The sequence below is a fragment of the Cyprinodon variegatus genome, unplaced genomic scaffold (assembly GCF_000732505.1).
Source record: "Cyprinodon variegatus isolate N-32 unplaced genomic scaffold, C_variegatus-1.0 Scaffold23, whole genome shotgun sequence".
NCBI classification, from domain to species: Eukaryota; Metazoa; Chordata; class Actinopteri; order Cyprinodontiformes; family Cyprinodontidae; genus Cyprinodon; species Cyprinodon variegatus.
The window spans coordinates 1,464,794-1,488,228 of NW_015150476.1; the positions used below are offsets into that span (position 1 = coordinate 1,464,794).

Below are 23,435 nucleotides of genomic sequence, written 5' to 3' on the forward strand. Positions count from 1 at the left end.
AAAGGCAAAGGGAGACAGATGGAAAGAGAAAACAAGGAAAGAGGAAGAGAAACAATAAGAAAAGAAACAAGAAATGTAAAACAATATAAGCAGAAAAACTGTAAGTAAAAGAAAATGTTTCAAGAACAGATATTTTTTCACCCATTTTTCTGATTATTCTAACAAAGAAATAAACGTTCATGCTCCTTCTTTGTCTTCAAGATAACTGTTTAAAAACACTGCATTCACAGCACAGTTGCCTTTGTCTTCTACTTCTCCGTTGCTCTTTTTTCCATGCCATCTACCTAAAAGGTTAGTTTGTAAAAACTGTGTATAACAAAAAAAACAACTTTCAGGTAGAGCATTAACATACAAATCAGGGGATCCTTAAAGCCTCCTCTGTAGGCAGCTTGACATTGAATAAAATCTCTTTGCGGTTTCCTGCAAGTCACTCAGGAATTTATGGCATAAATTACAATTAACTACCTGGAAAAATAACCTCCTCCGAAAATGAGAGTACAATATAAACAGCAAGAGACATGGATGTTTTTTTGGTTAAAGTATAGATAGTAGGTAGAAGAAGTGAAAAGCAGGAGATTTGTGACAAAATCTGCTTCATCTTTAACAGTCAAGGTTAGTCCCATTTGGTGTCAGACAGTAAGAAAAAGTGTTCATTAATTTTAAAGAAAGTATGTAAATATCTTTTTTCAAATAGGTACCCTGAATACACAATAATATTTTTTTGTAAAATTTCACTGAAGCTCATTTACATAAGAATATATGTAAATGTACCGTATTAACTATTTTGCAACTGCATCTTCATTGACAATACTATAAGTCTTTTACAGATGATTAGTTTATTTTCATTTTCAATTTTTATCAATTATCAAGTGACCATAATTTATCTTGCTTTAATGTCAATTTCTAAATCTGTATAGATTTATCAGTCTTCTGTAAATTTAATAATGCCTGATCAACATTACAATACTCCAGAAAAATGCTCTCATTGAAACAAGGAAAAGGGAAAGTAAGAGGCACAAAAAGGGGGAGGTGAAGACAGTAGTTAAAGGGTAAAGGAAGATGACGTAAAAGAACAGGATGAGAGGGTGGCAGGGAACAACAGCTGAGCTGAGGGAGGGGAGAAGGGGGACATGTGGAAAAGTACAAGAGATACATAGGCAGTGAAACAGACTGGTTAATTTAATGGTTGATGGTGGAGATATAATGGATTGTGATTACCTAGTCAGTATAGCAAGAGAGAAATAAATGATTAAAAATTACTTTTAAGCTGTACCTTAAAAATAAGCTCAGGCTTATTTAAAATGCAGGGATTTTTAAAACATCTCTGGAATATAGATGAAAAGGGAAGAAATTGACATAAAATTATCAGAATGTAGTTCGTCCTCTATGTACTGTACTTTGTAAAATAATTTGCCTCATCTTATATATTTGTCTTTGTTGCAAAACTGGAATATTATTTTTTTTATTAGCATAAAGTAACACAACTGTGCAGTGGAAACATTTTTTTTTTTATTAGTAATATAATCTCAAGATATCCAAAGTTGTTCTGTCAATGCCTCTGATGGCAGAGAACATCAACAAACCAGCAGCATGTAGTTTCCTTCTCATGAGCTTTATGCCAACCTTTAAAAATGTTATGAAGCATTTTTAAAACCATAACATTTACATCAGTTTGGCAAAACTGAAGACCTATCAATACACAGCAGACAAATTAGAGTATTAATCAGAGAAGCAGCAGAGAGGCCAATGATAATGCTAGAGGTGTTACAAGGATCCCCAGCTCAGATCTATTAAACCTGCAGTGGGAAATTTAAAAAAAAAATGTAGACTTAGCCTAAAAATGTGAAGAAGCACAACCTACAGTTCCCTCCCCTTTGCTCTCTGCTTTGCTACAGCCCTCATTTCTCAGCTCCTCCCCCACAGCAAATCTGCTGTCCATGCACAGGATAATGAGCATGGCTTCAGATGGCAGATAAATAGCTACGATGTATTCACTGGTAGAGAAAAAAACAAGAATTATAGGCTGTCTACATCTATAATACACATCTATAGTACACCACCATCTTGAGCTTGAACTACAGTAGAGGCTTGTAGTGGAGGGGTGTGGGTAGCACGAAAATGACCATGGTTGATACTGTTTAGATATTCCGTCCGGCTCTGATTGGTTGTTTCTAACGAGGAGCGGTGTATTCTACAAAAGGTGATAAGACCACTGAAAGGAGGCAGAGTTTCTTGATTTTCACATATTATCTTACATGTTACTGTCAGGACACATTGACAGTTTTAGATAAAATACAAAATATATTACCTACTGCACCTTTTTTTGTAGGCTGTTAATGGGAGAGTGCCAAGAAAAATAAGTTGTTGAAAGTGAAGCTCTAGTTTAGAGTTTGTCAAATACTTTAATGTAATGTTTTTCTTGGCTATATATGACTGTTTGGAAAATCCAACTCTACACACTATATTTCACAAACAGACACCATTGATATTTTAGTGGTACTGCAACAGATGGCACATAACAATGTTTATGACTGTTCATTGTGTCCAACAATTATTTTCAGGTTCACAATCTACTAAGCTCTACAACTCTCGACTCAAGGGGACTATTTACATTTAAGCCTTTATAGGGCACTCAGTGAAATACTTTGAAAATCAAAATTTCAAGCCAATAGAGTTATTGGAATCCAGGAAAAGACCTTAAACCTTTGTGAAATTCAAAAAATATGGATATTTTGACGGCAAAGATTAATGTCAATTTAATTATAAGAAATGCAAACTTGCCCGAATATATTAAGAAAAATAACAAAACTGCCTCTATAAGAAATTCATGAAAAACATTCTGAGAGTTCTTTTTTTTTGGTACAACATAACCTTAGAGGCATGAATGCCGATACTGGCATTTACGTTTTTAGTTTATAAACCTAAATATAATTGTTAATTAGGCTTATTCATTTTTTTACTTTAACTTTTCAATTAGCTTTTTATCATTTTTTTCTTGATTTTTTAACTATTTTTTCCAACTTAATTTACAGTGGGTGATATATAATTCAAGGGTCATCTAATTGGTCAAATGCCAAAATAAGATGTACAGCCATGTAGTAGTATCTTTGCTGAATTGCTGGATATAGATCTTGTGTTTCTAGACCTCACTGGGGGACGGGGTGACACCATTTTTAAGGGGTATGCAAGGGATAAAAAACAGTAACTTGCCCTATAAAGGGTTACATGTCACACTTTTCAACGCATCATTTTCTTTTCACTCAATGAAATATTTGAAACAGAGAGAAATTAACTGAGAAATAGTTTTTTTGGAAGTTGCATCATCTTAAATTATCTCAGTAAAATACTGTTTATTTACAGTAGCATTTCATTATAATAGTTTGCAGAGCTGTACTACAAATTCACTTTTTGTTTGTTTGTTTTTCTCAGACTTATTTAAAGTATGATCAGTATTCCCCTTTGGTTATGCCAAAGGATCAGTTTTACCTCATACAATCCTTAATATCTTATGATCTTTTTGATTTTATTACTAATTTTATGCTTGCACAACTTGACTCTTTAATGGATGAACCTCTAAAGCAATGAGAGTGAGTGTTAAACAATGACTCAATAAATGATAATGGATGGAATAAACTAATGGTCTTGTAGCCATATTCTGCTAAAATAAACTAAAGAAATATCCATCAAATAAAACATACAAGATTAAAAACGCTATTTTGTACAATGTACTGAATTCGGCTACTGAGTGACTGATAAGAACATCTGATTTTTCAATATAGTGTCATCAGAAAGAGAAAAGTATAAAGTTATGTTCAAATTTGGCATTTAAAAAAACTAAAATGAAAAAAGATGAACACAAACAAACAACATCATAAAGTAAAAACTTAATGCAAGTCAAACAGGAAAAAGGCCCTGAGTTACAATATATAGTGTTTGTATAGTATTGTTTGGACCTGTAAATGTCAGTGGATAAAAACTAACATCAGAACAAGAAATTCTCATTTAAACATTCATTACAGTTCTGTGTCTTTATCTGCTGTATTTTAATTATATCATGTTTGTTTTTTGATTCAGTGAGTATTCAGGAAATTTCACCAAAAAGGTGGAGATACCTCATAGTAATATTACTCAAGTACAAGTAAAGAAATACAGTTTATACTGCTAAAATTTATTTTCTAAAACATTACAGTACTCTTCATGATCTTTAAGATTATACTTTTCTGCTAGAATGCTAGTATTGGATTCTCTCACCTCTGTCCTGTGGGGTTGTAGATCTCGTTGCTCTGGCAACCACTGATTGTGATGGGATCAAAAGACTGGAAGGATCGCAGGCCAATGCCAGAGATGGCAACCAGTTGACAGGAAAACATGACTAGGATAGCCTTGGTGTGGTAAAAGGCCACTGACAGGTCATGGCTCACAGGGATCACCAAAGGGTTAGTGCGGCAGCTCAGGCGCCATTCACCTGTGGAGATGTTATCAAAGACCACAGAGCTGAAGACAAAATAAGGTGAACAGACGTGTGTGGCTGGAGGGAGTGAATTAACCTCAACAGGTGACAAACATTAAAATAATAGCAGTGGCTACTAAATAAGGATGTCTTTTAATCTAAAAAAGTACAACAATTAAACAACAAAAAAAAGTTTATGGAGCCTATTCTCTTTGTAAAATTTAAGTTATTCTTCTCAGTGTAAAAGTTTAGTATCAGAATTTAATGAAGTTTAAAAGTATCTATAAGTTTCTTACCTAGGCTGTGGAGACCATCCTTGGTGTCCACCAGCTGAACAGTAATATTGCATTGTGTTTGGTCAATGACTTTTGTCCCATCAGCAGCCAGATGTACAATTACTGCTGCAGCCACCATGGGATGGGAAAAATGTGCCTATATGAAAGGGAACAAAAAATGTTAAGAAAAGGTCTAGGTTATTTTTTCCCTCATATTTTCACTTAGCAGTATGTTTGAATTTTTACATTTGAATTAATTTCTTCTTTCACTTTTTTCATCTTTTTACAATGCTAGCAACAGGGTGTGGTCAATATAAGCAAAAAATTTAGAAAACTATCTCATTACAATGACCACATTTACTGAAATGGGAAACTTTAGTTATCTGTATCTAAGAATTAGGGCAAAATTAGCATTGGGATATATTTTAAGTAACCGTCAAATCCAGCCAACCCTGAACAAGGGTATCAATTCTGCACTTAGGTTCTTTTTTTTACCTTGTTATTCTCAGATGGATTGTACAATATATGAGAGGTTTCCTGACCAGCCATCAGTTTCAGGTATCCTCTGGAGGAAAGTCAAATTGTTTCATCATTTGAGCAACAGCATTTGAGAGTAATAACGATAGATTGTACACCATCTTCATAAAAATCAAGGCAAAAAGTAAGTTTAAGTAAGAGCTCTGACCAAAAATAATGTTAGTAGCAGCTAAGGAGCTCAAAGATTTGAAATAAAATACTTGGATCACTGCCAGCCCAATGTGGGTTTTATCAGTTTCTCCTTGGCATGAGAGCAGCATGTCCATTGCTTTATAAATTATTTGATGAACAAACCCACCAGGTTGGCACCCGCCATCTAACCATAGACACGGCCGCTACGTTTTTGCTCATCTTATCCCAGCTAGGACCTTAATATGTTGCAACTGCAGTCACAAGTCATCAGAACAATCCTTTATCATTTCTATGCATACTCAAACACTCAAAGCATATGTGCTATCCCACATTGCTGGAGTCCACTGAATTCTTAAACATGCATTGCAAAAGTTTTAAAGGTTTTTTTCTTTTGCACATGCACTTACAATTGCCTGACGTCTAAAATTTGTATCTGTGTACAATGCAGTTGCCTCTACAAGCTTCATTAGTAAGTTTATGAGTGAGAGTGATTTGGGCTGAATTCTCTGGGCACATAAGCACTGCTATGTGCTCTTGTTCACACTGCCGCGCTGTAAGGTCTCCACTATTTGGAGAAAACAGGGACGATGGTTTGTGAAGATATAACACAAAAAAATAGGAGCAAGTACACCTTAAACCCCATTACAGAATCCACAAAAGAGTAATTAAGAGTAAGAGGAATTAAACAGCCAAGTTTGAGTATAAAAGCGATTGAATAAGAGTAAATTTTGAGGACATTTTCAACATGAAGGTAGCTCAGATTAAACCTGAGAATGGTCCTCTTTTTGCTAAATAAGGTAAAATGCTAAGTTCAAAGTCACATCAATATTCATAACATTCTTATCCCAGATGGCATTGTACCTCTAAATGAAAGACAGCAGCAGAATATGGTGTGATTGCTCTTGTGTATGCAAAACACTAATATTATTTCATTTTTTTTTGCCAAATAAGCCAAAACTCTGCAAAAACTCAGGAACTTGTTATTTGACCCTTTAATACACTCCCAAAAAATCTCTATGCAATTTTGGAAACATCATAGTGGTGTCCCCATTATAAAAACGTAAAGGAAGTAACTCCAAAACATAACATTTTGACATTTTTGAATTTTCAAATGAATACTGAAATTATTATTACAATATATTATTATGTTATTCTTTGTAAAACAACTTAATAGAGAAATTTCTGCTGAAATTAAGTTGAATTATTATATTTAGTTAAAAAGAGAAACTGTTTTGGACCTTTTTTTGATCAAGCTGTTTACCACTAACTAGGTCTGCAGTAAAAACATAGCATTTAATGCAGTTAGTGGGATCTCATTTTTATCAGGGAATTATTAGAAATTCATTCTCATAATGTAATGCGGTACTCTATGAGATGTATACTAAACAGTGTCAGAAGCTGATATGACTGGCACAGATTTGAAACAGAGTGACTGTCAATTTAATCTTCTGTGGGTTTTTAGCATGTTCAGTTTAACTTAACTGAATTCGCCTTTTGTCCAACAGGACTGCCGCAGAGTGGGTTTTTACTGTAATTTTTTTTTTTCATGTAAAAAGAGCACCTCATCAATCAAATGTTGCTAGATTGAACTACTACATACACAAATCCTATTATTTAACTCTGTTCAGAGTGCTTTCCCTTACTCTCATTTCAAAATCAAAGAACAACGTGAGCCATCAGTCTGTATTTCATGTGATGTGTCAAAAAAATGCCAGCATCAACTTCCACAGAAATGTTTGATTTAAAGAGGACTATGAGCTCCTTAAGGAAGAAATGCTTCCTATTCCTTTTCTATCTGTCTTACAAACAAAATTTGTTTTAAGGTCTTTTCAAATGGGATTTATGAAAGCTAAAAATTATGACAGAATTGCTAGAAACCCTAGCTTACCCAATCCATGTTCTGAACCTAAGAAAACGATCATGCTTTTCTAATGCTAAGAACATTGTTCTTTGTGGCAATTTGAGTGGGATTTAAAACTTGATTTTCACAAAAGTTTTTCAATATGTGGCATCTATTCTAAAAAAGCAAAATATTGGTTAATCATTGTAAATAAAACTTAAAAAGTTATACTTTTGATATGCATCTTACCTTTAGCCAGTACGTAGAATATCCCGATGTTAGCCTGTAAGCTTCTTGACATGGAAACCACGCGTACTGGGAGACTCCATCAGATAAATCAAAGACTTTGGACTGACATGTCTGTACAAAACAAGGAAGGTTTAGTCAGATTTGAAGATTCTTTGAATTGTCATTATGGTGTTTAAAATACTTCTTGGTCGTTTAAGGTCTTTTTTTTCATATCCTTAATTTTCTTTTGTAACCTTAAGTTTGTAAGGTTAATAATTTCTAAAATTCTTTAAGATTATGCTCTTGATTTACTTAACCTGCCTCCCCTCCTTAGTTTGGGCCTTCTACCTAGCAGGTAAAACATATCAAAATATTACTCAATCTCAAGCAATGTTGCATAATCACTTAACCTAAGAATGCTGGATACCCGGAGTGGCTCCAACTGATTAGTCTCTGATTACTAAAGCTAAAACATATTTAACCACTTCAGGGTAAATAAGTAACTTAATCCATCCTAACACAAAGGAAGCTTAATAATTTAAACACTTCCTTATAACGCATATACAAACAAAACAGGGCCTTTAAAAGTGAAGCTGAAAAACTAGTCTGAGTTTGTTACTTCAAGACTAGGCATTTGTAATTCTTTACTGTCTGGATTTTCCAGAATCATAGTTGGGATTTCAACTGGAACAAAACCAAAAGTCGGACTTTTGAGTGAGGGATGTAGCAATAGGTGTTGGGCGAAGCATGCAACCCATGTACTATGGAGAGGCCTCAGTCCTTGACATGACAACTAAATTGTGATGATCTCTGATCAAAAGACACAAGTCGTAATTCTCCTGCTACGCCAGAGGTAAAATCCATTAACCTCAACAACATGCCCATGCTTTCAAACCCTACCTACTTTAAAAAGGCACTAAAACTTTTAAATGGCAAAGACTCAAAGCTTATATGGACAGAAAAAGAGGTTAAACAATTTCAGGTGACAATAAATTATTAAACTACCAATGTGGGTTTTCGAATTATTAGTAACCTGCTCTGCCAACTTGCCAACACACTTGAACTTTTTACGTATGTATACACTCTGTGTATACATAATGACAATAAAAGTTGTCTAAGGGTAAGTCAATTACACTCATTTCTACTAATGTTAGTCCTTCTGAGCTTTTTTGATCCTCTTTTAAATTTAACCGAATATTACTGTCACCATAGGACCTTTTTTTGTTTACAATTCCGCAAAAAAATTATCTATGCTCTGGTTGTTCTTTTAGATAAAAATTAATGGGCTTGTACAATGTGGAGAGTAAGTATCGGATACAATTTATTATGCAGGTTTTCCCACTTGCAGTGTAGAGTTGTTTAATTTTTATCATTGGTACTCTTCAACTGTGAGTGACAGAATCTCTCAAATATCTGGAAAATTACATTGTGTGATTTTCAAGTAATTAATTTGCACAGTTATTACCCATCCTTACTGTCCTTACTGAAGGAAAGAGGTCTTTCGCTTATATATCCTGATACTGCCCTATATGCAGAAAACCATCTCCAAAGAATGATGTTTCTACCTCTCTGCCCAGCGGTTTCACTTGCTGCTCTAGGGATTATACAAAAAGCTCCTATTCCTTTTCCATCCTTCTTCCTTCAAACACGAGTGGAGTTAAGACCAAAAACTTTAATGTCTGTGTCATTGGATCACATAACCTCCCATTCTTCTTCTAGATAATCCAGATTGTCATTGGCAAATGCAGACAGGCCTTGATATGTGCTGGCTTAATCACATGGACACGTAAACAGTACACTATTAATTCTTTAGGTCTCCGGACAAGACTCTACTGTCGACCTACACTAAAGACAAAGGACACTCGTTTGAGGACCAGAATGTTCACATTTTAGACAAAGAAGACAGGTGGTTTGAAAGGGGTGTGAAAGAAGCCATTTATGTTGAGAGAGAAAACTAACCTTAAACATAGGGGGTGGACTTCAACTCTTAAAAAACTACAAAGCACCGATAGAGTTGATTCCTTCCTGCTATCATCTCAATCTTCATCACCATGCAGAGGACTAAAACATCTTGCCTTTTTAGCCAGGCCAACAACGACCCTAATGATTCCCTTTTCAGAGCCATGGGCCAGCATTGGGTTTTGCAGGCTATCAACGATCTCAATAACTCACCATAACTAAGGGGTGGACCATTTTTTTTAAGCCATAACAAGGCTTTTGTTTAGGCAATTTTATAAGCCTGGAACTCAACGATACTCGAGATATTTTGAATTGAGAAAGTTTTCTGGATGGGAAGCGAAACATCTTCAAACTTTGAAAACAAAGTCCAATGTTTTTTTTGTTTTTTTTTACTTTTTTAGAATAATTTTCTGAATTTTGTGATTCTTCACTCATAGCTAAAGATTACCGAACAAAATGAAAGACTTCTATTAATTGCAAGTGGGGAATCCTGCAAAATAGTCGGTGTACTTGCTCCGCCAAGCTCTGCTCTTGGCTAAATAAGTACAAACAAGAAAAACCCTACCTGTGCCAACTTCTTAACATGTTCAGATAATAGATAAAAAAATTCCATGTAAGATGCTAAAAATCGTTAGTGCAGGTCTGCCGCAACCCGGCAAGCCCTGAAGGGCTGCAGTCCTGAAGGCTTTAGAGGTTTTCCTGCTTCAGCACAAAGTATTTCTGTTGATTGCTGGTTAACAGGCCGTTGCTGAAATGCAATCATTAGAATCTGCTGTACTGAAGCAGGGACACCTTTTAAACCTGCAGTACAGGGACCCTTGAGGGCCAACTTTGGGCAGACCTGCGTTAGATTATCATTTTTAACATAACCACTATTACATTTCCCTACAACTACTCCTGAATTGTCTAGTGTTTTCAAATTTTAGAATAAGCAAGTATTTTTGAAAGGTGCCCTATGTTGGATCAGTTTTTATTCAAAAATGTTGTTTTGTTAAATGGGACGCCCTCAATGGGCAAACGACAGAAGAAAACTGAGTATAATTTTATAACAGTTATGAAGCCATAGCAAAATCAAACTACATACTTACATTATTTGCATGGACAACTATTGTAAAAAAAGAAAAGTAAGGTAATCTTTCTTTGGATTTGTGGTAACTCAGCATTGTGAAAATGTGATGCTAAATAGAGATAGAAAGGTGTCAACTACAGACAGCGTGGGAAGGTCAGAACAAGGTAGAGAGGGACAAAAACATATATACGTTAGATTGCAAAAGATTATTGAGCAATGGCTAAACAAAGATGAAGAGAAGAAAGGACACACACCAAGGACAGTGAGTTTCGGCTGCTGCCCTGAGCTGGTGAAATGAGACACCAGTAACATGAGATTTTTGCTAGAGAAGCTACTGCAAGATCCTGCCACCATAGAAAACTGGCCAGACCAGCTATACATCAGTGTATCTGTCCTCTGAATCTGTTGACATGACCTTTGTGCTCAGAGCTGAAGTGGCAAAATTGGAAATGTTGTTAAAAAAACTGCAAAAAATAAATAAAAAAATGATCCATTAGATTAGTCGCTATGAATGTCTTTTGTCCCATTTTGGGACAGTTTTGAAACTTATAATCAGATTGCTATTTCATTTTCATATATTAAGCAAATATGTAGACAAGGACTTAAATATTATTCTTCTTATTGTTAGTAAATCTTTTATAATAGTTTATTTCATTTTAAATGCTTGGGGAAAACCTTTTTTCCAAGGCTAAAACTTCACTGGCAGGTCAAAAACAGTAAAACAGTTTAAGATAAAGGGACAATTTGTTCATGTAAACGCAGGTGGAACAAGCTAAACCTTTCTCAGGACCCCTCCTCCCCACATCCTTTCCTGCCCACAAGCAAACATCCCCCTTCTTTACAAAGCATCACACCAGTGGGAGGCAATTCACATGTGACCTGTGGCTCATTTCACTTCCTTTCATCTCGCCACTCCACCATCCCCCATGTGGGGGCAGAATCACAGTCATCTGAATAAATTTGTCATTGATTGGGTGCCAGTGTTGAAAGTGGGAGGAAGGGTGTTGATAGCAAGACAAGTTTTACCCATCAAGTACTTAGGCAGTTACTTCCATTTATTTATTTATTTTTTGGTTAATCAATAAACATTTACTGTGGGGTCAAAGAAGGTCATGTTTAAGCTCACTGTAGGAGACAGTGGCTGGTAAATTCTAGACTCCTTACAGGTATTTATAAGTTGGAAAATGCAAATTTTCACATTTAGTTATTCACTTCTGAACAATTACAACAATAAAGGGCACAAATAAAACAGAAAAATCCCAATCACAACCAGCCAGATTTTGAACTCCAATACCTTCTTGTTTTACAAATGTAACATACAGCACAGCAGTCATTTATTTTAAATATTTAGATATCTGCTTTGCAACCGCTTTTTTCCCCAAACTGAATTCTGTTTGCCTTTTAATATATATTTTTCCAAATTGCCTCAGCACATACAAGTACTAGGTATAAAATTAAGATAGTATAGATAGTATACTTTATGGTGTGTTGATACTATATGCCAAAACGACCTGGTCCACTAGACCCCTGAAGGTGTGCTACAATTTTTAGCCCCAAGAGGTTAACAACAGATCATTGTGATCTGTAATAAGTTGTTTTAATTTGATACCTTTCTGTCAGAACCAACATAATCACATCAGGGTTAGGAGTTACACTGGCTTGAACTTTGATTCTCAGATAAGGCTGGATTTGGGTGTAGCTGACAAATATATTGGTTAGATAGGGACTAATGGTTTTAGGAGAGGTACATTTTATAGGTAAAAATGTCTATTTTTAGACATAGTAAACATTTTAGTTAATGAGTAAAGAAAACAGCACGACAAAACGTCCCCTCACATGCACTGTCCTATTGGAAAATAAAAAGATTAACTGATTCTTGCAGGGAAGAGTGGAGTAGGATTCTAAGGTCATATATGGCATACTGTTTCGCTTACGGTACTAAATAAAATAGACTAATTAAACAAAGACTTGAAAATTCACATTATATGATCTCTTTGATCAGTACTTTAGGCTATTTATTTAACTTAACAAATATGTCAGAAACACGAGTGCTGTTCCTGAAACATTTAATTTAAAAAAATCCCAGTTCTACACTTTGTTAAACAATATACTTACCAGTACAGGCATGTATGACCTTTCCGATGCTCAATATAATTTGTCAAAAAAAGTGACACTAAATGCTACCCAATGTTTGACATGGAAACTAAGAACTTTATTATATTTTTTACTCTTCAAATAATACATGTTACAGAAACAAACAGAGCTCTGGTTTAAAATCTGACTTACCACAATCTACACTTATTTTAAAGTACCACTGTTTAACTTTTGGCCTCTGGGGGTGCTAGATCTGTAATTTCCAGGTTTAGTGCCCCTGAACGCATCTGCAGCACTGTACTGTCACAAAATTAAACAGTCAAATTTGTTGCCTAGCAACACATTTTAGCTCAGTAAACTCTCATGTTTAATGGGATCTCTAACTGTTGTAAAGAGGCGCCCACACCCCAATAAGCAATGGATCCGACCCTCTCAAGTTACATAGGAGAGTTTATGAGAAGGGCAGCCTGCAAGGGGCGTTAATACATGCCAAGTGTTGTATATTAATCTGAAAAATGACAATATAAAACTAAAACTTTAGTCAAGACAGGCTCAGTTGTTTTTTTTGTTGTTGTTTGTTTTGTTCTATTTAATTGTTTCTATGGTGGTACCATTGCATTTAATCTTATACTTTAGATTAAATATTTGCTTTAAATCAGTAATATCTATATTGCACAACTATAATAAGTTAATTAGACAGCCAGTTGCTTCAAATTTCTTAAGTTGATCACCTTCAAATTTTCAGAAATATTCTTTAAAACCAAATTGTACTTCTCAATTTCAATTTCAATTTAATTTATAAAGTTTGTTAACCCAACTTAAAGATTGCTTAATACTATTAGCATTATGTCAGTTTTTCACAGTTTAACATTTTTTAATTTTAAAACCTGCCAACCTTACATTAAACATTACAACTTCACTCATGGTGTGTCTACACTGGCCAACATTGCTAACTTGTCAGCTAACTTATAACAGTTGTTCGTCATTAAGTTAAGAATAATTAATAGACAAATTAAGTTTAATCAAAAATATTTAAGTTAAATGTACTCAAACAAAAACGATATGCTTCACTAACTAAACACTTCGGTAAGCAGAAAAATCAAAAAATAATAATAAGGTCACTACTCAGTCCAATTAGTTATTTTAAACACCCGGGTAGCCTAGTCATTTTCGAGAACACATTTTGGCTACAGACTTTGCATAAGCTTACTTGTGTAGCATAACTGACACAGGTATGTCAATGCACAATAACTGAATATTTTCAACCAAATAAACAGAACAGTTAAAAAACTAGTTTGTGTATAGTAACATGACACTGCACACATTGTGTGGAGAGATTTTGTTTGGTTTTGATGAGTCCTTTATTCAGCTCCAAAACATTGCAATCAATGAATCAATGAAATTCTGGTACAAGAGAATGTGTGTTTAATTTATACCAGGGATATAATCTATTTAATTTGTATCTAAATAAATTATATCTTTAGTGTATTCAAATAGCAGTTTATTCATCAGATTAGCTGACATTGGATTTTAGTCAGGGTTTTTACTTCTTTGTTTGTTGTTTTTCAGCAGGTGGTACTGTATGTCCCTAGACTGACCTGTATTAAGCCGGGCATACACTGTGCAACATTTTCAACCGTTGCACGCAGCTACAGCTCAAACTGTACGACGAAACTGCAGGGTTTAAAAAGCTCACAATGCATGTTCTCACACTGTGCAGCCGGAGGCTCTGATGCAACCTTATGACAGCCGATTGAATTTAAAACCTGTTTGAATTTCTCCCAACCTTTCGATTCCTGATCTGGAGGTGGTTGTGAGAGGCTAATCGCCCCTCGTTAGCCCCTGTATACTACATGATGCACGATAAGCTGAAACTCGGCCAGATTTAACTATCCTCGCATGACTGGAGAATCCGCCCAAAAAGGGCAAACAATCGTACAGTGTATGCCCAGTTTTAGGCCTGCTTATACTAAAGAATCTACACATGTTGTAGACCACCTCCGAAGATAGCCTGAACAAAACAATCCATGTTGCATCTTGAGTAAATTCAAATGTATTTAGCATTTTCTAAACAGGATCAGATCAGCAGCTTAGCTCTAGGTGTGTAAACAAGGCCAATAGCTCTTGTCTTGATTGAAGGTGAAACTTGTAAAATAACACAAGTTGGAATGTTGGTTATAATCCCACAAACTTATGGGGTCTTTGGTAAATTTTGTTGCTGCTGAGGACTGAAATAGAAAGATCTGTGTTTTACACAATGAAATTGAATTTCTCCATCTTTCTTTTAGGTTTAGTTGTAATTGCCTGACAGAAAGATGTAAAAGGTCTTTCTCATCATTTATGAAATCACCACTCATCATAAGAGTGAGAAGTATAAAGCTCCCAATGACCAGTGAAGTCTGTGCTAAGGCTTAGACAAAAAATGACTTTGTTTGCTCTGGTTAAATAAAACTGTGTCCAAAAAAATTTAGCAAACATGTATGTATTAAAATAAATCTATGAACAGCTTTTATTTAAAAAATGTATTATATTATTAAATATATTTTTCACCCTGTACAGATAACGTCATCTTTACCCAAGAAGTTAAATGTTACATCTGTTTGAAAAAAAAAATGTTCCTACTTTTCTTAAAAAAACGAAAAACCGAAAGAAAAAAAACAAAACAACAATCGCTGTTACATTAGAGATGAGGTGGGCAACCAAACCTCAAAACACACACAAACAGACTCCCTCGCACATAGTTACACACATGGCCTTAATATTTACCAGCTGGGTTGTCAACTGAAGTTCTGCAGACATAAACTGGTGTTTGTAAATCACCACTTTAGATAAAGAGGACAAAGTGTCTTAAGCCAAGGGGAAACCAAACAGGATAAAGAGAAAGTGAGAGTGCAACTGTCAGATTCAGTGCCCGAAAGTTATTTTTGCAGTGTGGAAAACTCCCTAACAAAAAAAAGGGAAACAATAAACCTAAAAATCAGCAAAGACAGAAGGGAACAAAGGCAGAGAAATGATGTGAAAAACACTTCTAATGGTGTAATGTAACTTAACAACAGACTTTCTCTATTGGGTTTCTACAGTTACCACTTGTGCAACTCATTGTAAGTCAAAATTCAAACACGTGCTGTAAATATGTTGCATGTTTCTTGGCTTACATTTTTTATTTTATAACTACAGACTTTGAAAATGGCCTTTTTGGGATGCGAATCAATAGTATCACAAATTATACTTCAAACATGCACCAAATGTTCTTTTTTAAGTGTTTTAAAGCAGACATTAGTAAGAACTTTTTAATGCATATCCTTTTTGATTTATCCTAGATCATTTTGTGTTTTTTGGCACTAGTAGTTTGTATGACAGTGGTATGGTTAGAATTAGGGGTAAGATGGTTTAGCTCTAGGCCTCCGTACATGGGTTGCGGTACCTATTCCTGCAATACTGTTATAATGTCCAATTTTAACTCCAAAAATGAGACCCAAAAACTAGAGGCAGATCTTTGCTCACCTAAACAATATTTAGAAATAAGTTTCCTTAACTATCTGTTTTTAACTTTGTGGCAGATTACCATAAAACAAGCAGTAATTGCAGCTCCAAGCATGCCTTGCAGCGTTTATATTACACCTGAGGTTATATAAGGACAACAACACCTGCCATCTTCCTCTTTCATATGTCCCTGCAAAGGAAGAGGACGCACCTCTGCTGAGCTCTGTGTGGAAACACGGAGGTAACCTTATGACGCTGTGTTTTGCTGGCAAAATCCTTTCAACTAAGTCTTTCATTTCTTAAAGACAAAGCTTGTAAGTGTGGGGCCTACAGCTTGGATTGATCAGAGAAATGACAGGCTGAGAAGAAGGCATGAAAGGGAAGTCCCAGGAAAGATATTTGGTGACAAAGAAAAGTCCTCCGAGCTGAACGTCAACTCAATAACTATATCAGAATCAATTTAACCAAGTAAAACAACTATACCACCGGCTCACTTCCTCCAGAACTGAGCAGACAAGAATGCATTCTTCATTGAGTTAGTAGTTACAGATGAGAAGAGAGCCGGCGAACCCCGGGGAACCAGCCTTCTCTTTCCCCTTTTAGGTGTAAACTGCAGCAAGTTTTAGACCCTGCTCAACCCTTCTTGCTCCTTCATGCACTGCCTGCCCTTCCCATTGCAAACGGGCTGAAAGACAGGCAAGCGCCGGAGAACACCACTTAACCTTTGCAAACTTCCTGCTCCCCTTATCCCAAGAACCAAAACGTTTCATGGAAAAGAAACTAAAACTTCACTGCTTTTTAGCATGCCTGCGTGGCAGCTCAATTTATTAGTAATAAGTTTAATGTTTTTATTTGCTCCATAAGGAGTTTGCTTGCGCCTTCTGTTGGTTATTGTACTGTTGATTTAACTGTGCAATAGCAGACAGCTCTTGTTGCTTTCTGTGAACAGCTGCAGCACTAGCCAGTCATTCCATCTCTTTTCTCGCTCTCCTTTTTACTTTCTCTCTTTTTTGCTCTGTTTTCCCGATATTTTGGCTCTGTGTGTCAGCAGACCACGGCTAGCTTTGTTAGCTTATTGTCTAGGGATCCCTTCCCTCTCTTTTGGCCAACCCAACCTAGCCTAGCTAGAGTGTGAAAAAGTAACCACCCTGCATCAACAGAGCACCATTAGTGCCATATCACAAGTTTACTTCTGTTGTAGGATTTTAGTTGTTCATTCATAGAGAAAGCCATTTACAAAAATGTTCTACTTTGCGTCTTTTTCTCTCTCTGACAAAGGCAGACATAGACATTTAGAGCCTACAGTTGGTAAACAGCAGTGGGCATCTGTGAGGCATTTGTTTCACAACAAAAAGGCATTTGTAGCAAGGAGAGCACAGAGAGACAGACAGAGAAAGAAGGAGGTATGAGTTTCCAAGTTTTGTCCCATGGCTTACTGGAATGCTGGTGAGCGCCAGGTGTGTGAGGTAATGTCCTTGCACCCAGAGCCAACCATGCCTACTAAAGCTTGCCATCTCAATGGTACAAGGCCTAATGACGGGCAGATTCAGTGGCCAACTGAGGAAATTGAAATATTAAAGTTGGTGAGTAGGTGCAGTGTTTCTGTCAAGCTCATTCAAAGAGACGTAAGTAGTCTACAGGTAAGGACTAAACATTTGACATTTACAAAACCAGTAACAAAGTAGTCTTTTAATCCAACCCACCCATTTAAAAAGCATATATAAGAACATTGAGTCATTTATTGGTGTTAGGTTTTACACAGGATAGCTTCACAATAATTCAAAGTGAAAAAATCAACAAGAGACCTTGCCAGAGTTCTCTTTTTGATGTAGCCACATGCTTATTTCAGTGGATTGAAGAGGACTCTGGTTTGTATGGAATGTTAGGTAGACAAGTCCTTGCCAGAGAAGCTGCCCACCTGAAAGTAACATTTAAGTTACAGTATGAGCTTCTCTGTTTGTTATTATTTCTGTCACTATCCCTCTCTCCTTATTTATGTGCAAGTTTCTTATAAGTCTGAAATTATGTAGCTGGAGAAAATCTAGCACAGAAAATCATTATATAGCAGATTCTATATAGCCTGACAGTTGTTCTCTTAATAGTATAGACTTATTTACACTATTGCACCTTAAAATTAGCCCTGCTTTACTGCCTTCAATCATCTCTGGCTTTACTTATACCTAACCCAAAGCTCTATTTAGGCAAGATTTAGTTCAATTCAGTTCAATTCATTTTCAAGTTAGGCAAATTTTACTTAACTGACTTTCAAGAGAGCAAATAAGTTGCATCCCTGCTGTTGCTAATTGATAATGAAAGTTACATTGACAGGTAGCAAGGGCAGCTGTTTTCTCTTCAAAGATCAGCTGTTTCCCTGTTTAATCTTGGAGGTTAAATGCATAGTTAAGCTCCCCTAATTATATGTTTTTCAACACACATGTGTAAACGTGAGGTATTTGCATTAATACAATGTGTCTGCCAGTGTAAAAAAAACTAGGTAAAAGTAAAAATACCTTAACAAAAAAAACATTAGTCACCAATAAGAAATGCTTAAGTGAAAGTCATAATATTATCACAACAATCATCTAAATCACAATAATTGGAAAGTTAAATTATGAAGTATTTTTGTAAGAGAAAAAAACCAGATGTTCTAAATAAAATGCATTCTTTCAAAATAACCTACAAGCAAAGCAAAATAAATTTCACTACATTTTTTTCTAATTATGCAAAATAGGTTAGTGGTAACTTGAGTATGTCAGTTTCTTTGGAGAAAAATTAAAATAAATTGCAGTGGTATAAATAACTTTCTCACCCTTAATTTATACCATGCTCTTTAGAGAAATAAGAGGAATGAACATTTCTGCTGTTAAAGAAGCATATTCAATTTCTTTTCTAAAGCTGAGCAATCAACATTGTGGTGCATTATCACCACCAACAACTAATTGGATTGTGGACCAGGACAAACACAACAAAGGGCTTTTTTCGATTCCAGTAGTAAGTAACAATATCCCAGATTTTTAGGTAAGAAGTAAAAGTACGTTTATATCTTTTAATGTAACAAAATAAAAGTAAAAGTTCCAATTAGCAAATAATTCTATAAAGTACAGATCCTCCAAAAAAACTACTTAAGTACTGCAACAAAGTACATTTCATTTAGTTACTATAAACCACTGGTGCATGCATCCTTTCACTGTTGTTATGCATGATCTAGCTCTTTAGCAACCGTTTAACTAGAGTGATCCTAAAAACCAAATTCCAATAACCCATAAACAACCTTTTAAAATTTAAAGGCTACTTTGGTGCCAATAAACTGTTATACCTCACAGACATATTTAACTTTAGACTGATGGACCCAAGAATATGAGAAAACATGCCCACACACATGCAAACAATTATAAACACACTGAAGTAAATTGTGAGCTCTACTGTAATTCCCCTAAAGCATGCTGCAAAAAGGTAGTGGGAAAACATCATGTCCTGCTTCAGAACGTTAGTGGTACATTTCAGCCCCATATGGAACAACCTTATAAGCCTGTATGGAGGCAGCACAGTGCCTGTATGTGTGCACATGTTTCTGTACTGCTATGTAAATATGCCAACTTAATTACCAAAGAAAGGAGAATATGAAGCAGGCGTGAACATATCTTATCAAGGTTTTCTGATCACTATAGTGCCTTGATTTCTGACTTAAAACTTGGATTTATGTACCTATATTTAATGAATTTTTGCCAGGATTAAATACCCTAGTTGTGAGGCCTATTTTAAAAGAGTACATCTACAGTTTAACAGTTTAAAGCTGAAGGGATTAAATGGTTATCTTAGTCGTACATGAAGGACTGATAAGTACATTCTGTCTAAAACCAGTAACCTATAAGCCTATTGTGTCCAAGTAAATGATAAAGTACAATATTTACTTTTTTCTTTCTTCTTTGTCTCCTTCCTTGGCCGTAAAAGAATTGGACGTCTAAACTCTAATTTTGCACTTAACTTGTCTCCTTTAAGGGTTTAACCCTGGGTCAAGTATTGTTTTAAGACTTATCCCCTTGTGCAAACATTGTGATATGTTAACATGTAAAGATCAGATGATTATTTTTTCACTTCATCATCAAAATATTACAGGCAGGTTTAGAGATGTTCTGGCAACATTCAGTAATTCAGTAACTGCTGTTTACAGTTGCACACTTCGCTGAAATCCACAGATTAGAGGAAAATATCTAACAATTTATCAAAATAATTTTTTTTAAGTTAACTGCTTATTAATGTATTTAGATTTAAATCATAAATTGGTATTTGTAGTTTTGATATGAGTAGCATAGGTTGGTCAATGGAGCTGTGGGTAACACTGCTGCCTTGCATCAAGACGATCACGGGTTCGAATTCTGGCCCGGGGTCTTTCTGCACAGAGTTTGCATGTTCTCCCTGAGCATGTGTGGGTTCTCTCCGGGTACTCCGGCTTCCTCCCACTGTCCAATAACATGGCTGTTAGGTTAATTGGCTTCTCTAAATTCTCCTTAGGTGTGAGTGTGTGCATGAATGGTTGTTTGTCCTGTTTGTCTCTGTGTTGCTCTACGATAGACTGGCACCCTTTCCAGGGTGATTCCCCGCCTCTCGCACATGGACAGCTGGAGATGAACAGTGACGAACTTTTAAGGAGATGAAACCAGCTGGTTTGCATTGCTATTTAAAGATTTTACTTTGTATTTTTCCAACAGTGGATTTGTGGAACAGTGGATCTCTATCGTCCTGTCAGCCTCGTGACCTTCCCTGAAATTGCTGCGTAGGTCACAGTTGCAAAGAATCATGAGCGGTCTGAGAGCCCCATGCAATCCAATAAGATGTGATTGCTACGACTGATTTTCCATTGGATCAGACGATAGATCGTTTTAAGCCTTAATGGTTGTAAGATGACACAGAACTATGCCCTCAGTTTCTTATTTCCACCACCTGCTGGTCTGAAGGTACAGTGTAGCTGTCTTCATAAATCCCCCATATATCATTAAACTGATTTAAAGTAAACAGATTTTCTGCAGCCTTGCATAGTAACATCTGTTTTTAAGGGGATAAAAAAAATCCACACTATACACTGTATATTCTGGAACTTTCAGAGGAAAATCAAGCTTATATTAAATATTTAAACCATCTCTGTGGACATTATTTGACTTTTTCTATGTGAATAATTAGGCACCTACTTGGTGATAACAAAACCACAGGAATCAGTGTATATGTTCTTCTCTATAAACCAAAGTGCAGTCCGTAATGCAGATATGTTTATGTCATAAGGCAATATCAATATTTGATTCTGTCTTCAGATTTTTTTTCAAATCTACAACCGATAACGGTTTAATTTGCAATACAATACAAAGCAGTTCACTGCACTTTAAAAGAAACCAAGGTTCAAAAAAATCATTCATCCAATGCAAAACAGCTAGAAATATTTGAAAGGAATTTGTGTTTTCCTTTGTCTAAACAGAGACAATGGAAAACACAATATAAACACACAATATATATATTTACTAGTTTAAGGGACAAGGGCATCATTATATCTTGTCAAATGTTTACTAGGTATAACAAAAAGGCATTAAAATTTATGTAAATCTTCACATAAACAAAACACAATTTATTTAGATTAACATATTACATAAAAGAAACTGAATTCAGCAAATACCCTCAGCCGTAGCCATTAAATCTTATTTCTTACCATTTAATTTTGATGACCTCACCTCAATGCAGCCAGTCATTTGGTCTCCCCATATTTTCAGCTTTTAGACTAATTAAAATTAACTGTTTACATCAGCATAGCAAAATTATTTTCTGGCAGGCACAAGTCTTTCATTGCAGTTCAAATCCTCAACCCAATAATAGATCAATCTTATTTTGCTGAGCTCCTCTGGATTACTTACGGATAAATCATGCTTCTTTTTCCATTATCCTTATCTCCTAATCCTAAGGATGATTTAAAATCGCAAAAAAAAAAAGTTTGTAGGACATCTAAAAAGGTCCTTGTTAAACCTTTAAGTTAGGTTTTGCTCCTAATAACTTCTTCCTTTAGTCCTAGACAGTGTTAACGGCTATCTCCAGAACTTTCAGAATTGAGATTATTACTACATTGAAAGTTGGAGGATTTATTTCTGTCCCATTTGTCATATAAATATATCTGTCTGATATAATTTAGTCTAATCTAAAGGATCTTCAACCAACTGCATTTGCATGAAAGAAATAAAGGACGTGTTTTCTCCAATGTCTTCAATTAACTGAACAATTAAGAGGAAATTTAGTGACAAGGACTGAGTCTGCCAAAAAAATTGCAGTTTTTTTGGGTCACCTGAGGCAAAAAGTGATTGCCACAGATATCACACTTGGGTTCATGACACATGCATAGCACCTAAGCTGGAAAATGTGTATCTTCTTAAGAACCTTTATTCAAGCACACCAGATTTTCATATAACTAAACTTAACCCAATAAAGTTATACCCGAGACAATGTTTTAAACTCTGATCTAAATTGTGACATAAATAGAATAAACAGAAAAGCATCAATTTGCAATAATATTTATCTATAAATGCACCAATTTTGTTCAGTAAAAAAGCTTGTCACCACAAATATTCCTATATGAAAGTGTGCCTAAAAATGTATCTGGGGTTTAAACAATCAAAAGTAACTATGTATCGATTTATTGTATTAATAATCATTTTTATTACAGTAATGTGAAGCACAATGTTGATTTTATTTATTTATTTATTTTTGTTTCTCTTGATTAGGTTATGATCTGTTAGCATGGATCAACTAACAGCTATGTTTAAAAATATGTTTGTAGTGAATGACAAGGATTCTATGTTTTTCTCCTCATATATTGCGATCATTTTACTCTGAATAAATAAAATACTAAGGCAAAAAAATGAGTTTACGATTGTCGCTTTCAGCTCTGAAAACTGCTAAGAGGATATGCCACTTCAATCTCAAAATTGGGCCAGGGTATTCTGCACCAAGCTCAGACTCTTTCAAACACTGACTGATTTTTTTGAAAGATAAATTCAGACCCATTTATGTAATCAATTCTGTGTCTACTGCAGGTGCACATGCATACATTGTTCCCAGTAAATATACAAATATGTCTTTTTTTTTTTATCTTTTAGGACACATAAAACCATGCTGTATACACTTTAGTACATTGTATGTGACTATCAATCATTCCTACTGTAAGTTTATACTGAAATGCAGGAATTTTTTAGGAGATTGGTCAGTTTTAAGGTGAACTGAGTTTTTAGAAATATTACTATCAACTAAATTTGGAAAGCAGATAAGTTTCAGCTACACATTTTATATTGGTTTGTGTTAAAAGATATCACTATGCAGATGGCAATGTTGATAGTA

The 23,435-nt window shown here is 35.2% G+C and overlaps 1 protein-coding gene across 2 annotated transcripts in view; it reads right to left on the bottom strand.

Annotated features, from left to right (window-relative positions):
- pappa (pregnancy-associated plasma protein A, pappalysin 1) overlaps nucleotides 1-23,435 on the bottom strand; it is a 121,795-nt gene that overhangs the window by 40,146 nt on the left and 58,214 nt on the right. For both annotated transcript variants that reach the window (XM_015392666.1, XM_015392676.1), the window contains exons 11-13: nucleotides 7,484-7,594; nucleotides 4,747-4,882; nucleotides 4,252-4,465 (exon numbers count right to left, since the gene is read on the bottom strand). In XM_015392666.1, coding sequence (XP_015248152.1) covers nucleotides 4,252-4,465; nucleotides 4,747-4,882; nucleotides 7,484-7,594 — 461 coding nt within the window. The remainder of the gene's footprint in view (nucleotides 1-4,251; nucleotides 4,466-4,746; nucleotides 4,883-7,483; nucleotides 7,595-23,435) is intronic.